General features: G+C 46.2%; 1 protein-coding gene across 3 annotated transcripts; it reads left to right on the top strand.

Moving 5' to 3' along the window:
- Positions 1–3,057: 3,057 nt before the first annotated feature.
- ASB8 (ankyrin repeat and SOCS box containing 8) lies at positions 3,058–15,337 on the top strand. 3 transcript variants are annotated; one of them, XM_053297411.1, is made up of 4 exons: positions 3,058–3,187; positions 6,704–6,876; positions 10,741–10,845; positions 12,151–15,337. In XM_053297411.1, the coding sequence occupies exons 2-4, from the start codon at positions 6,760–6,762 to the stop codon at positions 12,778–12,780; spliced, it is 852 nt and encodes a 283-aa protein (XP_053153386.1). In that variant the 5' UTR covers positions 3,058–3,187; positions 6,704–6,759; the 3' UTR covers positions 12,781–15,337. The 3 variants fall into 3 exon arrangements, with proteins under 3 accessions (XP_053153386.1, XP_053153385.1, XP_053153387.1); XM_053297410.1 differs by having other exon boundaries at positions 3,125–3,257; XM_053297412.1 differs by lacking the exon at positions 3,058–3,187 and adding an exon at positions 3,281–3,520.
- The last annotated feature ends 7,022 nt before the right edge of the window (positions 15,338–22,359 follow it).

Below are 22,359 nucleotides of genomic sequence, written 5' to 3'. Positions count from 1 at the left end.
ACCGGTTCGTGCTGGTGCTGGTTCGAAGTTCGACGGGGGGTCTCCTTTTAAGGGTGGGGGGTTGAACTTACCCCTCCCTCCGCTTCCCCCCCACCGTTGCTCCATTTTAAAAAAGGTTTTCGGGGCATCAGTGTTCCTCCCTGCCACCCCTGCCCTCATTGTTGTCTGGAAATACAGGAAGTACAGGCTGCGTGTGCACATGCAATGTGCGACGTGTGTGGCAGGTGTGCATGGCGGCGCGCATAGCCCATACTTCCTGTATTTCCAGGCAACAACGGGGGCAGGGGCAGCAGGGAGGAACGCTGCCGCCCCGAAAACCTTTTTTAAAAAACGGAGTGCCAGCAGGGGGAAAGCGGCGGGAGGGGTAAGTGCAATCCCCCCGCCCTTAAAGGGAGACCCCTGCCGGCGTCTAACCACACCTCTGCAGTTCCATGCACATAACTACTCACCTCTTTCCTGTGGATTCCCCAAAGGCATCTGATGGGCCACTGTGTGAAACAGCATGCTGGACCTTGGGCCTGATTCAGCAGGACTATTCTTATGTCCCTGATCTGCCCAGTCAGACCTGACTTTGTGGAGAGTTTGGGAGAATGGCTCTTCAAAATTCTACAACAAATGTGTAGTATTTAATGTGCCACAAGAGTCCTGTTGCTTTTGTTGCTATGGGTGAACACAGCTACCCCTCAGGAAGTGGTTTGTTGTGAGCTTTTTTGTAGAGAGGAGCCTATTTCATTGGCTGTCAGGAGGACAAAGTTTTTTGTAGAGAGGACAACGTTCAAAAAGGCCGTACTAGGTTCTCTCTTGGATACATGCAATTTTAAATTGCAAAAATAACAGTTTACAGACTGTTAGTCATGACTAAACTGCTCTGAGTTAGTCATGGCTAGGCCCTGCTCCAAGAGCTGAGTCATGACAAATGAGGTGTGGTGGGTAGCTACTAGGGAGAGGGTCTTTTCAGTGGTTGCACCCCATTTATGGAACAGACTTCCCAGTGAGATTCGCCTGACATCATCACTTTTTTCCTTTAGATGCCGGGTAAAGACCTTTCTGTTCACTCAGGTCTTTTAAATTTGATTTTTGATTTTTAAAACTAACTTTAAAACAAATAAATATTTATTAAGAAACTAAAACACTGACTGAGAGAGAGCCATTGAACAACAGACCCAAACAGGCACTAGCCTTCAACAGCAACTGAACAATTCTGACTCTTAACTGACCAAGAGAGACCTATTAACGTAACTCCTCATGCCTCTAGTGACCAGAAGAGGTTACTGTGGTGCTAAGAGCAATGCTTTCGAATTCTCAACATTAGGAGCATGTGTTATTATTATACAGGTGCAATAGCGCCAGTGTTTTCAAACAAAGTTCCACAATTGTAAAACCTGAACATTATATTGTTATACAATCAAAACAATGTGTTCAATCTGCCTGGCCATCAGCATACATGCACTAGGTGACCCCTTCAAATTTGGTGAAGGTCAGTTGGAAAATGGCTTAGATAGTTTAACATTTTTCTCTTTTGAACAGGGATTTAAAAGGTTGGTGACATTGTTTTGGACTGAGGAAGTGCTATTTACATTATTTTGTAGCCCATTTGCATAGTTTTAGCCTTTAGACTGCATGCCAGAAAAGTGCCTTTTGTATATCTCCCGGGGACCCCGATTGTTATTTCACAATTGATCCTCAAAGTTGGAGTTTAAGAGGTAGAAAAATACATTTTTAGTGCTAACAGAGTCTGTGCAGTAACACATTTGAGGTTACAGTGCCCACAACGTTGCCCACAATAAACACGGCAGCTGACTTGCGGCCTCAACCCTGCTGCTCTCTGTCACGTTCCTGCCTGCTGCTCCCACCTGCTGCTCAGTTCCACCGACTCGCTGCCCTGACCTTGCTGCCCACTACCACGCTTCCGGCCAGCTTGTGTTCCAGCCTCTGCCCCTAGGGCTCAGATGGCCTCCACACATGCACAGAAGCCATCTGAGTCCTGGGGGCAGGGAAGCTGGTAGGGAATGTTCCTGTCTGCTGCTCTGTTCCAGCACATGCCCCTCACCCATCCAGGCACACAATTCATCCAGGCCCCAGCAGGCCAGTGTTCCCTGCTGGCTGCCCCAGCCTCCATCCCCAGGGCTCAGATGGCGGCTTGCCAGGGCCGGACGAGGAGCACGTGTGAGGGTGTGTGTGCGTGCACGTGTGAATGGCTATGTCACTTGTGTACAACTTTCACACTGTTTTGCTGATAACACCATTCTGAAGGAAAGTAGGAGATTTATGTAAAATTTCTGGGACGATAATCTGTAGTTTTGGATACAGTTGTTAAAGCATTTGTTATTTTTAATTATCATTGTGTGTGTTTTAAGAAAAAAATGAAGTACAGATTTAAAGCATTGATCAGAGATGCATCAGGCAGAAATTAATCAGGGGCCCCTCTAGGAAGTGATTAGGAAACTGCACCTGTTAAATGTCTGCCTGGATGCATCTTTGCCCAGCCCAATGTCCAAATTAAAGACCAAGGCAAAGTGTGGGTGTATGGAGCCTCATTTCTAAAGCCATCATCATATACCAGACTGTACAAAGTCTTTACAGCTGTTTGCATTACTGAATATTCTTCTGTTTCATAGGCATTGTGGTTACAGTCTTCTTACTAGGAAGTCAATGACTGAGTAAACAGGCTTTATGGTCATGGTACACAAATGCTTGTTCAGTGGAGCCACAGGTTGTCAAACTGAAATACAGGACAACCCTAAAGCAAGAAAGCATGCAAGATCTACAAGTTTTCCCCGCTGCACCTTTCAGCCTGCTCCTAAGAAGGGTTTATCTAGGACTGAACTCAATCGAACTTTCTTCCCGGTAAAGACGGTGAGACTTTGACAGACGCCGCCGCAGCGCAGAAGGAGGACTTACGACTGAATCTCGTAGGTGAGTGGAGGAGAAAACCTGAGAAAGAGGCTGGCTCTGGCAATGAAGCTGCAAGACGATTGGGAGGAGTAGAATGTGGGGCGGGCCCTACCTACGGGCGTCGTGGATAATTGGAAGAGACTTGGGTGGAGGGCGGGGCCTACTCCAGAAGCGGGCGTTTCCCGCCTTTCGCGACTTTGCCCTCGTTTCCGGCGGGCTGGGGGTTGACCTTCCGGGTGGCGGCGCTTGCGGCCGCGGAGAGGGCGCGGGTCGGCTTGGCGCCGGCGGGTCGGTGAGTGCAGCTCGGTGGTGACGTCAGTCTCAGGGCCAGGCCGCCGCCGCCGCCGCCATCTGCGAGCGATGTAGGCTGCTCCCCTCTGCCCCTGTGGGCGGCGGCGGCGGGGTGTGTGCGCGTTGGTGGGTGGTGGGTGCATCTTTCCTCTGGCCCCCGCTTGGGTTAGCCGCTGCTGCTGCTGCACGACCTCTGCTACGTTTCCCGCCGGCTGTGGAGGTCTCTTCCCCGGCAGAGCTGTCTCCTCTCGCAGCTCCCCCGCCCCTTCCGATCATACGTGCCTTGAGGCACCGACCTCCGCATGCACAGTTGTTGTTTTTTCACTCTTGGGAGGTAAATGTCCCTTCAGGCTCCCGCTTGCATGGGGACGCCAGCGAATCCTGCGGCACATGACAGAGGAACAGATTTATTGTGGTGGAAACTTTCATGGACTAGCTGGAGGGGCGATCCTCAGCTGACAGATGTATCAGCTGTGAGCTGATACATATCAGCTGTATCAGCTGGCCTGGCCTTTCAGGGTTTTTAATTAGTTTTAATTGTTTTAATGTTAACTTGGTTTTCAGGTTTTAAAATGTTTTGATAGTTTAATTGTTTTTTAAGATGTTTTTAAATTGGTGTTTATATTTGTATTTCTGTTTTAATTGTTTTTAGTGATTTCCGTTTTTTAATTGTAAACTGCCCTGAGCCAGCTTGGAAGGGTGGTATAAAAATCAAATAAATAAATAAAGTGTGTGATTAATAGAAATTCACACAGGGAGGAGATTGCAATGGTGAGGTCAGATGGCCATTAAAAAGCAAGCATCCTGGGGAACTCGGAAGCTTGCCCATTTCATTCTACCCTTTTGGTCTCAGTAAAAGTTTGACATAACAAAATTGCCTCTTGGGGATGTTTTTCCTAATGGACCAGCCGCCAAAAAGTGGCAGTTTTAGTCGGTGAATATTAACGCTATCAGAACAGTTCTTATGTGCTGAAAACTCAGTACTGACCGATGCAACCCTCAGTGCAGATCAACCTCTATGCACGGGAAATTTAGCCTTTCGATATGAGATGACCTGTGCATAGATACGAACATATCCACACTCTAGATGGAGGAGGAAGAAATACAGCTGATGCAATAATATTATCTGCCCCTAGCAGAGAGTGATGAAATGGAAGCAAAGCTAGAGAAGTGTATCATGCAAGGTCGGGCCTCCTTTGAGGATGGCTGCTTTGGCCTCACAGGATTTGGAGCCTTTAGGTATTTAATCTCTCTCCTCAAGGCTCTCTGACAGTTTTCTTGCTGCAAACAATACTGGTTTATTATCTGTTGTCTGTAACATCAACTGTCCTATCTGGAAGGTACTGGTAATCATAGCTGTTTGTTGTGTTTCTCAAGGACAGGCCCCTCCCCCCCCTTTAAAAAAAAATCTTTGCACACTGCTATTTTCTGGTTGGGTTGTTGGAGCAAAAAAAGAAAAAGGAAGAATAAATGCTTCAGAGAATTTTATACCTCAGTGTTGCACCCTCAGTTTGAATTTACAGCATGCCTTGCACCACACCCAGTTTTTCACCTTGCTTGCAACCATGCACTGCTAAGATTATGTTTGCGCTGAGATTATGTTTGTGTAACACGTACTGTAAGTTTGTAGCCTCGGGCCATTACTAAACTGGCAACCTGCAAACCCTGATTTGACGCTAGAAAACCCCAAATGAAATTGGAGTGATTTGCATATACTTTTAAAAATTGCATATTTTGTTCCAGATGCAATATGTGCAAGGTAGTGAGGGTTCCCCCATCCCCTTTAGACTATGAAAGCTCTCTTCTTAAATAGCAACAAGAATCATGGGAGCAAGATGTGTTTAAAAGAGGTTTCAATCCTAGTTTGTGACTTGGCACAAATAACACTGATGTTCTTATACAGTTGGCTTTATGTTCTGAATTTCCTAAGGCCCAAGTAATGTAATAGACTTGTTTTTTTGTGAAAAGTGATTTTCCAGACAGTTGTCTTGTGATAGAAATAATTGCTGTTGGTTAAATGCATGTGGAACCTTTTTCTTCAGTGGGGGGAAGTGCCTAGTTGCCCCCCCAAGACATTGCATGACTTGACTTTGAGCATTTACATTGTATTGAGCCTTGATGAGATACTGAGTGCTTTGCCTTCTCATCACACAGAATAAGTTGTGCACAGGTCTATCATGAGGCAACTGCCCAAAAGTCTCCTTGTGGCAGAAGAACTGTTACGGGAATCAGCCCAAGATATTTTTACTATTCTAATATTGATTTTCCACACTTACTGCTGGAATTCTTGTGAAGGTGATAGCTTTCACCAGTTCTCTTGTCAAGATTCTTCTGTTTAGAGCACATCTCTGACCCTTTTAGCATAGATGTTTTGAGCCTAAATTGTATTTTGTCGTCTCTGCCTTCTTCTGGCTCTATTGTTCTCCTAAACATCACATTTCTTTTTTGCTTTATCTTTTGCCTTTCCCTTGCTTTTTATCTTTAGAATTTGCTACCAACTGAAGTTTGACTCACTCAGTCCCATCCTTGTCTTAAAAAACATACCGTTTATTTTAGTCTCATCTTAATTGTCTAGAGCAAGACTATTTTTCTGGTCACTTCTTCCTATTCTTATTGTTCTTGCTCTTCTTCTATTTCTGTATTCATCACCTCCCATTGTTGCACTGGATCATGCCAGTGATTTTGCCTGCATGTTAGTATTGAAAGTTGTACAGGTATTGCCTCCCTGGTATCCATCATTTTAGCTTGCTTTTGATGTTCCTTGCATGTGCCTAGGTAGATTTCTTCAGGGAGGCCACATCCATCCGTCAAGCATTACAGTAATGAACCAGACTGGTAGTGCTCTGAAGTTAGTGCGTATGAGAGCCTTGGTTTGTTGTGGGTCTTCACAGCTTTGGCTGCTGATTGTTGAAGATATTTACCTGTGAAGCAGCCTTATGTTGGCTACTAAACAATAAAGTATAAATAATAAAATCAACAAATCAATAAGTAACCCTAGTTTAAAATGAATTAATTAAAAAAAACAAAAACCATAAAAGGCAGCAGCAGTCAAAGAAAGTGAAATGGAACCAGACAACGTTAAAAGCTTGTCTATAAAGGGCCATTTTCCTACTGTTATCAGGTGATGGGTATGCAAGCAGTGGTCTCTCTAATTTTTTTCATCTCTGTGTGCAATGAGTTTTGTTCTGGGCGGCAGTATCAAGGCAGTGTGCGCGCACCTGCATTCAGAATGGGGCCTTCCTGATTCAACCTGAGCGGGATTGAAAATGAATTGAGCAGACATCCAAAAACTTGTGAGCATGCACACATCTTAGAGGGAACAGTGCATGCAAGTTTAAGCCAGTCCTTAATTTTCAGGATGAATTATTTTCTAACCACCTTTCCTGACTTTGGTGAAATGTAATAAGTGCGGAGTATTATTTTATTTCTACAGTGATTATTATTTGTGGTTTTCTGGGACTTGGTGGGAGCCAAATGATGCTTAAAACCTGTTTAAACCTTATTTTGTGTCTTCCAGGCAGTTTGGAGCATGTGAAAAACCATTAAAAAAACCCTGGGAACCTGAGTTCCAGTATGTGGTATATTATGCAGAGCATTCAGAGTAAATATTCTTTGTCGGAGCGATTGATCCGGACTATAGCAGCCATCCGATCCTTCCCGCATGACAATGTTGAAGACCTGATCAGGAGGGTATGTGGGAATGGACTGAAGTTCTAGATTTGTTGGAAAGTTTGTCTTTTGATACCTTTAAAAGCCATGGGAGGGTCTTAATATGGCCCTGCTGCAACCTTGGCAACGCTTCCTTGATGCCTCTTACTTCCTCACTTGACTTCTATATACCTTTTCAGACTTCCTGAAGGCCAGCCAAGTAATATGGTGGGGGTAGGGAGGAATAGAGACTTGGAGTTCCTCAGCAACTCCAGGCATCCACAAGGAACATTGTCCCTCCTCCTGCAGCCCCAGTAGCTGTCTTAAAGCAGGAGAGGAGGGGTGTTGCTTGCCTCCCCACTTCCAGGGTGGGAACCTTTCATAGAGGCAGGCTAGTCTTCCCTCTTCACAGATTTGTCTCCAAGTACAGAAATGATCACGTGGCTGTCCTAAAAGTGAGGACATGTGTTTCTATGACACATGTAACATAGTTTAGTGGTTATGACTTTGCCACACATACCCTTTCTCAAGAACCCTCTAAATGTGAAAGCTGTGAGAAGGCTGTAGATCAAATTTCAGCTTCCTCACAAGTGGGCAGAGTTGCATGGGGGAGCAACAACAGCTGTTTCTCTCTAAAACTAGGTCTGAGTTTGGGTAGATGTCACCATTCATTGTGCCAGGCTTATTGAATCTTCTTGGCTGTTACGAAGCTCAAAGGGGCAATAGCTTAGTAGTGGACTATGTGCTTTGGATATTTAAGGTCCTAGATACTGGGAATCTCCAGTTAAGATCTCAGTTAGCAGGGAAAGACCTCTGCCTGACGCCCTTGAAGAGCTACTGTCAAGTTCACTCTGTGTAAGGCAGCTCTGTATCTTATCTGGGCACCATCTTCTGACCTCTAGTACCAAACAAATGTAGCTTGAATGAGAGGAAACCCTTATAAAAATTCATATCCTTCAGAAGACAAAATACCAGGCATAGTATGATCATTGCTATAACTATTGTATTCTAATAATTGATTATCTGAATTAATATTGGGAAGTAGGGAATGCTGATGGAAGGTTTTGTGGTTTATACTGAGCAGGTGATACAGAATGGTGGGTCCAGTGATCTTGTGAGAGAATGGGATACCAGTGTGGGCTATGTGGAATTGGATAGGTAGGGAATGTTGGCTCACTTGGATGGGAGAGGCAGGAGTGGTAACTAGGGTTTTTAAGCCTGCCACAAGATCTCACTGAAACTTGTTCAGTATCTTGACCTTTTGAGTTGACTATGTGTGTCATGGGCAGCTGTGTTTGTATTGTAATCTGCCCTGAATTGTCTTCAAGACAGGGAAGATTAACAACCTAAATAATACTGCCTTCCAGGGTGGACTTGATTTAAATCAAACTGATTTAAATCACGATTTAAATCACTAGCAGGGTGGATAAAAATCAATGATTAAAAAAAAAAAGGATTTTTTTGATTTAAATTGGATTTTTTTTAAAAAATCATTGATTTTTATCCACCCTGCTAGTGATTTAAATCATGATTTAAATCAGTTTGATTTAAATCAAATCCACCCTGCTGCCTTCGTACTGTATTCTGATGCTTTCCTGGGGGGGAAAGCAGTTAAGAAGTAGAAGGAAGGCAGTGCAGTTTCTGTGAACAGAACAGATGTGGAAGCAGCTCCCTCTGAATGTTTTTTCCCCATCTTGTCATTTCTTGCTGCTGTTAGTGCAGAGCAGTGTCTCTTGGGAGTGACAAGAATGGGAAGTAATTCCTGTTGCTCTTCCTTTTACCCCTCTTCAGAGGAGGAAGGCAAGAAAAACAGAGTTTTGTCTAGATCTGCTTTGGCCCAAGAATTATGGGGAGAGCAGCAGATGTTGAGATGTTGCGTCCCCTGCCCCCAGCATGCCCAAATGAAGGTGCTGTACTATAACTGAGTATTCAAAGTCCTGCTGTAAGAACTGAAATAAGCTCTTCAAGGGTGTTCGAGCTAAGATTATCTTGGTGACCTTAATTCTTACATGTTATGCACTCCACAGAACTCTGATTTGGGTCACAGGAATACACCCTCCAGATTTGTTTGTTTTTTGAGTATAGGGATTCTCTTTCCTTGTTGGTGATGGTGCATCAGGTTTGGCACCTGCATGCTCACCCTGACCAATTTTAATTGTAAATTGGAGCAACTGAATAGCATTCGGGTGTTTATTCAACAACAGCAGCTTATGGCCATGCAGGCAGTTTCAAAGTGTGTCAGAAGTAGTATATTGAGAAAAGTTTAAAAACCATTTTCCTGGTGAGAAAGCTGCTCCTTATCGCTAACAAATCTTTTGCAGTGAAAAGGTAGTCTATGGATTTTGACTATATAAAGAAGGGAGACCAAGGAAGGTGGTTTAGTCTAGTTACTTGACAGATAACTTGTGTTTCCTTGAAGAATAATCCTCAAGTCTATTTAAATGTGACATTTCTGTTCTTCAAAGGAGGTTTACATTCTCTTTAGCTCCAAAGGGTGGTAATAAGACTTCAGTTTCCAATTACTCAGCTCTTATATATGCAGGTTTCCATATTAGGCTTGATCGATGTTGCCAGCTGCCTTGCTCTATTAATTCCCATGTCTCTAAGCATCTGTCAGAGCCCATTAAGTATACTGTAATTCAGCCTAGTGGCCAAAAAGCTTGTGGAAGCTGATGAGTCCTTGATGTTGTCCACTGTACTTTCCATCTTGACTGTACTTTTAAGTAATGTAGTGCTTCTTTCTGGCACGTGTACAATAACAAGGGCCTGTACATAGAACTAAATAGCCTGAGAGCAGGACCTGTGTCTCTTCTATTCTAATACTAGACACACACACAAAGGGAGAGAAATGGTGGCAGTCCACTTGAGGGTGCAAAAGTGAAGAGGTGAGGGCTTTTATTTTTTTAGTAGACGTTTAAGCACATGGCATTGTTCTCTCTGCAAGGAAGTAGAAAACAAGTCCTGGTTCTTGGCTGGGGCCAACCAATTTTTGGCTTCCCAACCTATGTATGCAGCAATAAGCTGCATGTGCAGTTGTCATACGTTGCTGCATATGTTGCAGTTTTATTCCTTTTTGGAAGAAATTCCTTCTAACTATGGCCTGTTAAGACTTGCGAAGTAATCCTGAGAATGTAATTCATCTGGACATTGAGAGATTTAATGTTGGCATCTGAATCTGCTGAGCTGGTCTTTAGCACATATTGTCCTTTTGTATTGCCATGTCTAGTTCCTATGAGTATATCCCCTGACAACATTTTACCTGCAAATTCAGTGCATTTCAAGAGGATTCACTCAAAAAAGAGTTCCTTGTATCAATGGGGGAGAAAGTCCAAGTGCCAGCTGTTTGTAATGGGCCACAAGTGGAACCTGAGTTTCATGCCTCTTGCCTGGGGGCTTTGTAGTAGGGTTTAAAGAGTAAACAAGATGCAGTTGTCTCCTTTCCAGGTTTCCTTAAGCTGGGCAGACCCTGTGGAATGTTGATAATCCTCCCTGTTTGGGTTGACTGCTTCTGCTACTTTAAAGAAATAGGTGTAATGCTGGAGAAAGCATTGCCACACTTGCTGACACAAGTGTACGTTATTGACATCTGTATCTGTGCCTCTGAACTGACTTAGGGACATTTAGCTCAAAGCTGAATCTGTAAGTGTGCATCAGAAATGGGCCACTGTCTGGACAAAGGCAAATGCCAGTGTTGGGGTACGCCAGAGGAGCAACAGACTCCTGATGTTGATCTTTTCTTTAATCGGGTGATTTGTTCATCCCATTGGCTTATCATAAATGAGATGCACCCGGATTTGGCATCTCTTGCTATTAAATGGCAAGCATATATTGCAAAGGTGTAGTATTGCAGTGTTCAAGATCAGGTGGACTTACTGAATCCCCTCCTTTCCCCTTGTATTCCTATAGGGAGCAGATGTTAACTGTATGCATGGTACCCTGAAGCCATTGCACTGTGCTTGCATGGTTGCTGATGCAGATTGCATTGAGCTGTTGCTGGAAAAAGGAGCTGAGGTAAGGAGAGTTTGAGTACTATTTAAGAATGGTTCTAGAAACTCTGCGCAAGTATAAGAGCTGTAATAGTAATAGTATAACACGATACATATTTGAGTATTCCAAGTGGTTCTTGTATGTTATCTTAGAAATTACTGCAAGGTAGGTTGTTCTTGATAGACTTATTCTGTCGATGAGATAGTGATGTGCCTACGGCTACTTAGTGAGTTTGTGGCAGAATTAAAAATTGAACTAGGGATTCACAGCTTAGTCTCCTAGCGACCATGCTAGTAGGCTACCATCTTGCATAGGCTTAAAGAACTCTCTGCACTGTGAATACCTTTTGCTTTGTAAAAGATTTAGGTTCTCTCCCTGCCCCCGCCAGTTCACCTTGTGTTATAACATTAGCTGCACTAAGATACAACTGGATAAGTTGAAAGCTCCTCTGACTGCATTAGTTTTTCCTTTCACCATTAGCTCAGTCCATAGTCAGGAGGACTGGGAATGGTCATCCAAAGTAAAGCCTGTATCTACAGCTTTTAGGAAGGTCATGACCACTTGCTCATTATACCACCTAAAACCAAATTTCCCTCAAATTTTGAAAATGTTGGGTTTGAGCATGAATCTATCTGTGCTAAGAACATAAGAACAGCCCTGCTGGATCAGGCCCAAGGCAGCCCATCTAGTCCAGCATCCTGTTTCACACAGTGGCCCACCAGATGCCACTGGAAGCCTACAGGCAGGAGTTGAGGGCATGCCCTCTCTCCTGCTGTTACTCCCCTGCAACTGGTGCTAGAGATCCAAATAGCTATTTCAGGTGTGCCCAGTGAGAGTTCTAAGGTTCCTTTGGGAACCGAGGACTGCATCCAGTGTTTCAAACTGCTTTTGAGAGTGGAACTGTACGTGACTCCCCCAAAAGAGCTTTCACCAAAGAAAGCAGCTTCCTTCTCTCCCCAGCCCCTGACCCATTTCCATAATGTCTAGCACTTCTTATCTGTGTCATTGCACTGAGTGGTTCCCTGATCCTACTTTACAACATTAGCCCTATACAGATGTGGTTAAAAAAAAAAAAAGCCATACGTGTGTACAGCCGTCAAAAGTGGGTACGGATTTTCTCCCCCCCCTGCCGCCCCCCAGTGTGTCAATCACTCCCCCTCCCAGGCTGCTTATGGTTGTGGCAGTCATGTGAAGAGGCAATTGCTGTAAGCATGATGGCAGGTTGGGCAGCCTGGGGTGCTTCAATTATGACTCCGAGGTCAGTGTTGAGTGTGCCTCGTGTTGCAGCCGTTAACTCTTAGCATCACTGAGGAATCTCTGCCTTTGTAGGTCAATGCCCTTGACGGGTACAACCGAACAGCACTTCACTATGCAGCAGAAAAGGATGAGACCTGCATGGAGATTCTCTTGGAATATGGAGCAAACCCAAATGCTCTGGATGGAAACAAGGACACACCACTGCACTGGGCAGCCTTTAAGAACAATGCCGAATGTGTCCGAACGCTCTTGGAAAGCGGTGCCTTTGTCAATGCTCTAGATTACAACGACGACACCCCCCTGAGCTGGGCAGCGATGAAGGGAAACCTAGAGAGTGTGAGCATCCTCCTGGAATTTGGGGCAGAGGTCCGGGTGGTCAATTTGAAGGGGCAGACCCCAATCTCCAGGCTGGTTGCCCTGCTGGTCAGAGGACTTGGCACCGAGAGGGAAGACGCTTGCTTCGATCTACTCCTCAGAGCCGTTGGACACTTTGAGCTGCGGAAGAATGGTGCCATGCCCCGTGAGGTCATGCGGGATCAGCAGCTTTCTGAAAAGCTGACCATGCTGTGCTCTGCCCCAGGCACCTTAAAGACCCTGTCACGCTATGCTGTGCGCCGCAGCCTGGGAGTCCAGTTCCTGCCTGATGCAGTGAAGGAACTGCCCTTGCCCAACTCTCTGAAAGATTATGTGCTGCTTAAGTGAAAGTCTGTGGGGTTTCTACTGATCGTGCAGATCAGTTGACTATTGTGCAGCTTCCTTCCTGGTGGTTTACACAGACTGCAGTAGCGACATGAAATAGTTTTTGCTGCTCTGTCTCTATCCTTGCAGGCCAGCGGCCTCCTGTTCCCCTTGGCGCTGGCTGATCTCTCTTCTCTCTCTCTCTGCTGCAGTTGCATTGTTTCCTTCAAGGAAGAGGCTGGACTATGCCTTTTGTGCCCCTTTAGGGCTGGGGTGGGGTATGGCTCTCTAGAATCATCCCTGCTCATTCTCTTCTGCAGCAGAACTTTTCTGCAATTCTACTTCTGTTTTCTGCTGAGCATCTTTCAACAGGAGGTAGAGTTGTTTTCTGGGGCTGTTTAATATGTTGCTGTTGGCGGCAGAAAGAGACCCTTAAAACAGGAGGGGAAGAGAAACAACTGAGGCAGTACATAACAGTGAAGCACTTGGGAGACTACCTTTCTGCTTCTAGCTTTATAGTTTTGAGTCGGCATTTTCATTTTCTAGTGGGAGGTGAGCTGTTCCTCTCAAGGGCTAAAGAGAATGCAGTAGCTTGGTGGATTTGAATAAATCTTGAGAAGTAATCTTCTGTAGGAATTGGAGGGCACCTCTCTGTATTGCACCATCTCTTTTACACATCTCCTGTTCACTTGCCGAGCAGTGCCAAAATCACAGGAAAGGGAGAATAAATACTGTATCAGGATCATGTTTTGTTATGACTTGGCCAGATAGACACATGCAGCAAAATAAGACACTAGAAGCTTTGGGGTGCAGGCAGGGGGGTGAGGTGCAGCTGTGGAATAGGGTGCCTGAATGTTCCGTCATGGAGGAGAAAAAGCCCCTTGTAAGTGAAAAATGTAACGTGTCCGGGAGGAAACTTATTTACCAGCCCTCTCCCTGCTTGCTAGTTTCGTTTTATGCGGAGGTGTTTTTTCAGCCTAGAAAAGCATCCAGAGACGTGCAAAATTAAAATGGGTGCCTGTACTCTGAAATGCTTGCTATAGCTCATTCTGCTCCCTCGTCTGGCTGCATGTGGAGATCCAGTTTTGGTCTGTTGGGAGAAGAGGATTGGTCTGTTAGAAAAGAGGATGGCTTGTTGGGGACAGCTATCTGTAGGCATATAGATTGTGCATTTTCTTTTTAATCCAGTAGCAAGACAATCTGAAGTACACACATGGGATTTATATCTTGTACAGTGATAAACCTAGTCCCTATCTACATGGTGTGTTTGTGTATCTTATCTATGGCTTTAAAGCTTGCTAAATACATGCTTCAATCTGCATTGCAGCTCCAGAGTGGTACCTAGCGTGTTCAGCCAAGTCCTGATTTGCCTTCATATCATACAGTTTAAGAAGCATTCAATTATGTATTTAATAAACTTGACCCACAGTGCCCCCCCCCCGGTTGAAATAGCAGACATCCTTCTCTCAGCACTTAAGAGATGTTTTCTTGATCAGAACAATGGACAGCCATCCCCCTTGCAACTGCTGAACAGCTCAGTTAATAGTGCCTCCTGGTGTCTTAACTTCCCCTTCGCCCAGAGATGGGATTATGCTTTCTGAGCAAGGGTGATAAGTCATGGGGTGGTGTCATTGCTTCTCTATTGGTGGGGAGTAGCAGTCAATATTGGAGGCATGTCCCTGCTGTAAGGGGTACAGAATAGCGATGTGGCCAACATAGTAGCTTATGTTCTCAAGGTGCAATTCAGTGTGGGGAGAATCATTGTTCTAATCAACTTCTGAAATAATCATTGGTATGAACCACAAGTCTGCTGTTCTGATTCAATGTAAAAAGAGCCATCAGGTTCTATCTACATATTTCTACACTTTTTCTGCCTAACACAGGCATTTGAGCAACATTGCTTTGTGCAGAACCCCATGGTTTCTGACTTTCACGCAGATACCTCCAAGTGCAATGCAGTTCTCCTCTCCTCTCCTCTCGGATCTCTTCTGTTCCATGGATTTGGACCTGCCTTACCTCACACTGAGCATTCAGAAACCATACCTTGTGAAGAACAAGCCACACCGTGAGCTCAGTGTCCCCATTCCCAAGGGCTCTGTTTCTGTGTTGGAAGGTTCAGCAAGCAAGCAACTTGTGTGGGATATTAACGTTTGCTGATTAAATGTGTGATGTACTGGACACTTATACTAATGTGCTTGTGTTTTCATTAAGATAGCTTAATGTGTAACTGGCAGTCACATAATTTCCTTTCCTCAGGAAAGTCTTTGTATTGTATTTACTGCCTTGTGCAGATCAGCATGGTGTTCTCGGTTGTTGCAATCAAGGCATCTCTGTGGGTTATCCCCATCACGTGCTCCTGGGCAGGACTATGTAAAATAGCTAATAGAAAGCCTCTTAGAGCCCGACGGGGATGACCCCGCCCAGTTCTTACAGTCCTGCGTTGCTCCTGGCAGGTTCTCTTTCTCATCTCGTTCGTCAGGTTCTTATTCAATTCTTCCCTTTTGTCTTTGCTGTCCCATTGTTCTTATCAATTTCCCTCAATTTCTTTGTCATTTCATCTTAAAATAAAAAATTAATATACGTTTGTTTGTACTCTGCCGTTTCTGGCTCCCCACCCCCTCGTTCCCTCCTCTGTTTCCCTGTGTATGGAGCAGGCAGGGAGGGTTATAAACGTTTTTGTGCCGGCAGGGCGGGTGAAACTGCGGGTGCCCAGTTCTCCTCCCACGGCCTTCAACTGGACATTGACTGGCAACTCCCCCGTCCTCCCTGTTCCTTTCTCGGCGGTCACCAGACCGTCCGAGTGTACAGAGCGAGAGGCCCCCTGTTTGTTCCCACCTTTTGAGCGGCGAGAACAGGGCAAATACAGAGGGGGAGCACAAACTCAGCCTGCCGAAGCGCCTGATGCGAAGCACAGCGGTGGGGCAGATTTCAGCAGAAAAGCGGTGGCTAGAAGAACAAGCCACGTTCAATCTGCTGTCTGCCAAACTGAAGGGGTTAGTCAGACCGCTTGCTAAACCTCCCCCCACGCGAGCCGAGATAAGGGCGATTGCTGGGGGAGCAGTAATGGTGGCGCAAACGGGCGCTCCAGAAGGAAGACAAGATGGTGGCCGCAAAGTGGAGTCCACAGAAAAGCCCGCCAAAAGTCAGGACACTGCTCATCAGCCTGATCTGTGTGTGCTGAGCTCTGACCATGGGGAAGGGGGCTCTGGACTTACTAAATTAGCTGCTTCCCAGGCTATCCCTAGAACAGTACCACCAAAGTGGCAGGCTTGGCTGAAAAATGCCATTGTTGACACTGTTTTTCAGTTGAAAACCTACAAGGAAATCCAAAGAATCTAAAAAACATAAGTGCTCTTCCTCGTCCTCGAAGGTCTCCTCTGATTCCAGTTCTCCAGCACCTTCCCCTAAGAAAGCAAAGTGCAAGAAAAAACATCTTAAGGGGGTGAAGAAGGCTTCTAGAAAATCAGTCTTAGTGCACTCTTCAGACCTCTCAGGAGAGGAGTCTGGGGATCCTATCCTACCCCTAAGGAGGTTAGACCCAGGGCAATTAAGTCAAAAGAAAAGTTAGTGCAGGTACTGGATGAGGATACCACTGGTGGCTTGGGGGGCCAAGGTGGAGGGGGCCAGAATCTGGATCAGGACCTGGGCCTTGACAAAGAGGAAGGGGAGTGGTCTGGCATGGAGGAGCTGGAATGTGCTCAGGTATCACAGCGCCTATTTGCCCCAGATGATTTTAATCCCATTATGACTAAAATACTTACTACCATTGGGCTACGCTCAAAGCTGGACACTGAGCCGACCCAAACTCATAAGGGGGACTTGGTTTTTCCTAAGGCTAAGCCACATGATATGTTGTTGCCTATGCCAGATTGCTTTACAGAGACAATCAAAGGTGAGTGGGCTATGCCTGCATTGAACAAGAAACCTATGCCAGCAACTACGCACTTCTATTCTTTCCAGCAAGAAACTACCGACCTGCCAAAACTCCCAGCACCGATGCACCAATAGCCCAGCTGGTCACTGGGTCCTTGATTCTGTGAGATGGTGAAGCTTCCTTAAAGGACCTGTCAGAAAAGAAAGCAGAGTTTGCTTTTAGACGGGTGCATGACAACTCTGGCAACACGGTCCACCGCAGCAGCATCTATGGCTGCAAGAGCCAGCTTATTGTGGCTTAATGACTTCCTCAATGAGACTCTGACTGATCCAGTTCTCCTCAGACAACAATTAGTGAAACTCCAATGGGCCCAGGTGTTTGTGGCGGTTAGCACATTGGACTTCATTCGATTGTCCTCCAGGGCATCTGCTGCTGCAGTGGTGGGCAGACGTCACCTGTGGCTGAAGGGTTGGCAAGTGGACATCACTTCCAAAGCGAACCTGTCAGTGGTGCCTTATGATAGCTCCAAACTTTTTGGGGAATCAGCCCTCAAGGATGTGCTGGTGGAGTCAAAGGAGAGAAGAAAAGCAATGCCAATGGCCTCTAAGAAAGGAGATAAAGCTACATTCAGAAGGCCCTTCCAGCCTTTTCGTTCCTTTCGCCCTTCATTCAGAGGGCGTGACAGAGATTTCAGATCACAAAGGGGAGCCTGGTCTCGCCAGCGTTTCCCTTCCAAAAATTTTGGAAACAGACAATCATTCAGCCAGGGCAAGCAACAAGGCAAACAGTTCTGATGCAGGAATACCTGCGCTCGGGGGACGCCTCTCAAAATTTGTTCAAATTTTGGAACAGACTATAGGGGACAAATGGGTCTTGGAACCGATCAAGTCAGGCTACAGAATAGAAATGAACTCCCTTCCTCGCCCGAGGTTTCTTCCTACCCCCCCGCTCTCATTGTTTTTCCAAACATGCAGACGTAAATTCAGGCATTCAACATCTTCTGGCAATAGGGGCAGTAGAAAAGTTTCCTCCATCTCAAGTGGGGAGGGGTGTTTATTCTATTCTGTTCACCATCCCCAAAAGAGACGGGTCCAAAAGGGCTGTACTGGACTTGAAACATCTGAACAAGAGTGTTTGTCCACAAAAGTTCCACATGGAATCCCTGCGGTCCATCACGGAGGCTCTTCGACACGGAGACCTGCTCTCTTCTATCGACTTAAAAGAAGCCTATCTACATATTCCAATTCATTCAAAGAGCAGACGTTTTCTATGCTTCAAATACGCGGGGGTCGACTATCAATACAAGGTCCTTCCATTCGGTCTGTCCTCGGCCCCCAGGGTCTTTACCAAGGTCCTGGCACCCGTGATGGCACACCTACGACTACAGGGCATTCACATCTTTGCTAATTTGGACAATTTGCTCGTGAAATCAAGGTCCCCAGAGGCAGCGACATCCGACCTGGCGGTGACCCTATCTACCCTAAAACAACACACGTTCTTAATAAATGAGAAGAAGAGCCACCTGATACCTTCTCACAGGCTCTTACATCTAGGGATCATTATAGATACCATACAAGATTGACTTTTTCTGCCGGAGGACAGAATTCAGCCCCTGGTCTTGGAAGCAAAGATGGCATTCCATGCTTGGGAGACACCAGTGCTATCCTTAGCAAGGCTTCTGGGCCTAATGGTATCCACCTTGGAGGTGGTACCTTGGGCGAGGTTTCACCTCAGAGAACTACAGTGGTTCCTCTTGCCGTTCCAATCAGTCATCTTGAGGAAGCGGAACATGATAGTGCACATGCCCTCCAACGTTCGGATGTCTCTTCGTTGGTGGAGCTCCCCCAACAATCTATCTATGGAGAAGAGATTTATAGAGTTCCCAAGGACTATTGTGATGCCAGATGCCAGCAACAGAGGTTGTGGAGCCCACTGTCATCAGTACTCTGTTCAGGGAAAGTGGACTCCAGAGAAACGGGCGCACTCAATAAACTGGCTGGAGTTAAGAGCCATCCGACTATCCTTACTCAACCTTCTTCCTCACGTGACGGGCCGGGATGTATTAATAAAAATGGACAATACCATGGCCAAAGCACATGTAAACAGGCAAGGGGGCACGAGGTCAAGATACCTATATCAGGAGTCAGTGCTTCTGATGTCTTGGGCAGAATGTCATCTAAAATCAATTGCAGCCCACCACGTACAGGGAGACCTGAACTCGATTGCTGATTGGCTCAGCAGAGAGGACCTCCTTCCAGGGGAATGGGCACTGAATCACCGTATCTTCGAACAATTGGCACACAGGTGGGAACGCCCTGTCCTGGATTTATTTGCCACACCACTCAATGCGAAGCTACCACATTTCATCACCAGATTTCCTTGTCGGATGGCGGTGGGGACGGATGTACTGTCCAGCCAGTGGCCATGAGGTGTACTGTACACTTTCCCTCCGATTCCGTTGCTGGCTTGCGTATTAAGGTGCATAAGGGAACAAGAAGCAGAAGTCATTCTAGTAGCCCCCTATTGGCCAAGATGACCGTGGTTTGCTGAACTAATATCCCTCAGCATAGACAAGCCGTGGCATCTGCTGGTCACACCGGACCTTTTACTACAAGGACCAGTCCAACACTTGAACCTGGCCTGGTTTCAGCTGCATGGAGACTGAGCGGCGGCTGCTGAACAGGCAGAGTGACAGAAAAAGTGGCATCCACCATCCTTGCCTCTCATTGCCCATCGACAAATCGAGTGTACCAATACACCTGGAGCGCGTTTCTCTGTTGGTCTTGCCATTACCATATCGCTAAAGGGCAGGCGAACCTTAACTACCTCTTGCAATTCTTACAAGAAGGCCTAGATAAAGAGTTGAGACCGAACACACTGAGGAGACAGGCGGTCTCCCTTGTATTGCTCATATCAGGGGGATCTTCAAAGGCATCAATAGGACATCCGTTGCTTAAGCGTTTCCTGAGAGGGGCAACTCTTTTATCTCCGCCAGTAGCTCACCGGTTTCCTACGTGGAATCTGAACACGGTACTGAAGGTGCTACAGCAACCCACATTTGAACCCATTAGGTCAATACCGTTGAGACTGCTGTCCATTGAACTAGCCTTTCTGGTGGCCGTGACTTCGGCAAGGCGCGTGTCAGTTCACAAATCCTATTGTATAATCTCAGAGGATTCCGTACACCTGATACCAGACCCGTTCAGCCGTCCAAAGGTGTTATCTGTCTTCCATGTATCGCAAGATGTATATTTGCCATGGTTTTGCCCACATCCTACACATCCTCAAGAGAAGATGTGGCATAAGCTGGATGTCCATCACTACTTAAAGAAGTATATCGCACGGTCCACCAGTTTTTGAAAGACGGACCCAGTTTTTAGAGCAGAAAAAGTTTTTAGAACAAGAAAAAAATATTCTGAACCAAATAGTACCGGTATACTAAAATAACCCCCCTGGATTAGGGGCCGAATCGGCCCAAGCTACTGCCGCCGCGGCCGCCGACCGCCTGCCTGCCCGAGTCCTCACCACCTTCTTTGGCCCACGTCAGTCGGGCCAATCAGGGACCCGTAATTGGAGAAGGAGAGTGGAGCTCGCAAACAGAGCTCCTCTCTCTGCAAAGCCTCGGCCTGAACTGGCACTTTGCGCCCAAAGTGCCAGTTCGGGCCGAGGCTTTGCAGAGGGAGGAGCTCTGTTTGCGAGCGCCACTCTCCTTCTCCAATTACGGGTCCCTGATTGGCCCGACTGACGCGGGCCGAAGAAGGTGGTAAGGACGCGGGCGGGCGGGCGGTTGGCGGCGGCAGCGGCGGCAGTAGCTTGGGCCGATTCGGCCCCTAATTTGGGCGGCGGGGGCGACTGGTGTCCTGCCGCCCCAATTAATCAAATAATTACGGTGGCAAGCGAGAGAGCAGCGGGAGGGGTAAGTAAACCCTCCCGCTGCTCTTAAAGGTACCCCCCCACCCAGTGCCGGACCGCAGTTTGCGGTTCTGTGCACACCCCTACGGGACAGCATTCGGACTATAAGACGCAACCTTCCCCTACACTTTTTTGGGGGGGGAAGTGCGTCTTATGGTCCGAAAAATACAGTATGTAGATTCTTGCTCTACTCCAGGAGAATTTATTATTTCGATAGGTATCGTGGTCATGGGGATGTTGTTAAATCTTGACTCCTATCTTGTTTCTATGGCATGTTACAAGTGGTTTACACTGTTTTCTTGTTGGTTGCCTGTTTTTTCAATTTAGTTGTATTCTGTACTGTCTGTTATAACTGGTTTGGATGTACCTTTTCTTATGCTAACTCGGCCTATAAGAACTGGGTGAGTTCATCCCCGTTGGGCTCTAAAAGGCTATTAGCTATTTTACATAGTCCTGCTCAGGAGCACGTGACGGGGATAACCCACAGCGATGCCTTGACGGTAAGTGACCAATGCTCCGTTTTCTCCAGACCAGAGCATAAAATGTTGAATACTCTCCTCCAGTTAGGAAAACCTAGCAATAGACAAGGTCATACACAAATCCTACCCCAGTACCATCTGGAGTGTTGCTGACTTTATTTTATAATTGCAAAAACCAGAGATGGCACCGATCATTGGCTACTGTGCGGTCTCTCCTCCACATTTCCTCCTTAAGGTCATAAATTCATCCATGATGCTCTGGTCAAGGCCTTTTATTCACGTTCTTCCTTGGGTCAGCTACTTTATACTCGGGTCCATCTAGTTCAGTATTGTCTGCACTGACTGAGAGGCTTCAGACAAGGGATCTTCTCCAGCCCTACCTACAGGTGGTCAGGATTAAACCTGGAACTTTTCTGCATGCAAAGTGGCGAGTCTAAGCTAGGTCTCTGATGGTGCTATGTCATAGCTTACCAATGAGCTATCTCCCCATCCCCCTTTTGACATACTAAAGCACACTGGATCAAAATGCCTGCTCAGCGACTTAATATATTCTTGGTCTAACACTTGTTCTACCCACTCAATACCCAGGGAAAGATCTATTTAACCCTCTCCTCTAGTTTGAATAGCAACAAAAACCCTGCTGTTTAGCTGCTCGCTCCCCTGTGCCCGTATCCTAGTTTATACAGAGCAGCTAGTGAGCATTCAGGAGGAACTGATAGAAACCCTAGGGAGCATGGTGCAAGGGCCTTTTTACCTGCCGCTCAAAGGAAGAAAAAGTGGCTACTGTTCATAGAGAAGGGTCATTAAAAGCAAGGCTCGTGCTAGGGCCACCATTGGGCTCTTAGGCTACCAGTTGATTCCTATCTTAAATGCAGAGGGGTGGGGTGGTGCTTTAAACATATTTAGGGTAATACAGATGCAAACGTCTACCAGTTGGCTTCCGTGCTCATCATCCTGGTCTCTCTGCCTTTGAGCCATCCTGCAATGCAGCACAAGTCCAGTCCAAGGATGAGGGGGAGACCAGAAATTGGCTGGCTGCCAAAGCTCACTCAAATGTATGAATTCATGTATGACTTGTTAATTCACCCCTGTTTAAGTGTCCTTCCCTGTTTACTTTTGTGTATTGCCTGTTTACCCTCAATTCTCCCAGTACCACCACCAAGTGGAAGAAACTCAAATATACATACCTGCAGGCTTTTTAATCCTCTGTTACTGTTAACTAGCTCTATCTTCCCCCTTGCCACCCTTTTTCATTCTGGTCTGTATTCTACCAAAGGGCTCTGTGGTCACCAGGAGTCGACACTGACTTGATGGCACATTTTTACCACCTTATATAAT

Source organism: Hemicordylus capensis, chromosome 2 (genome assembly GCF_027244095.1).
Source record: "Hemicordylus capensis ecotype Gifberg chromosome 2, rHemCap1.1.pri, whole genome shotgun sequence".
NCBI lineage: Eukaryota > Metazoa > Chordata > Lepidosauria > Squamata > Cordylidae > Hemicordylus > Hemicordylus capensis.
This window is presented reverse-complemented; position numbering and strand designations above follow the sequence as displayed.

Excerpts from the sequence above, each read along its gene's own strand:
- ASB8 (XM_053297411.1), top strand. The coding sequence starts at position 6,760 with ATGTGGTATATTATGCAGAGCATTCAGAGTAAATATTCTTTGTCGGAG. Across the intron at positions 6,877-10,740 it reads TTGAAGACCTGATCAGGAGG|GGAGCAGATGTTAACTGTAT; the intron begins GTATGTGGGAAT and ends GTATTCCTATAG. Across the intron at positions 10,846-12,150 it reads TGCTGGAAAAAGGAGCTGAG|GTCAATGCCCTTGACGGGTA; the intron begins GTAAGGAGAGTT and ends CTGCCTTTGTAG.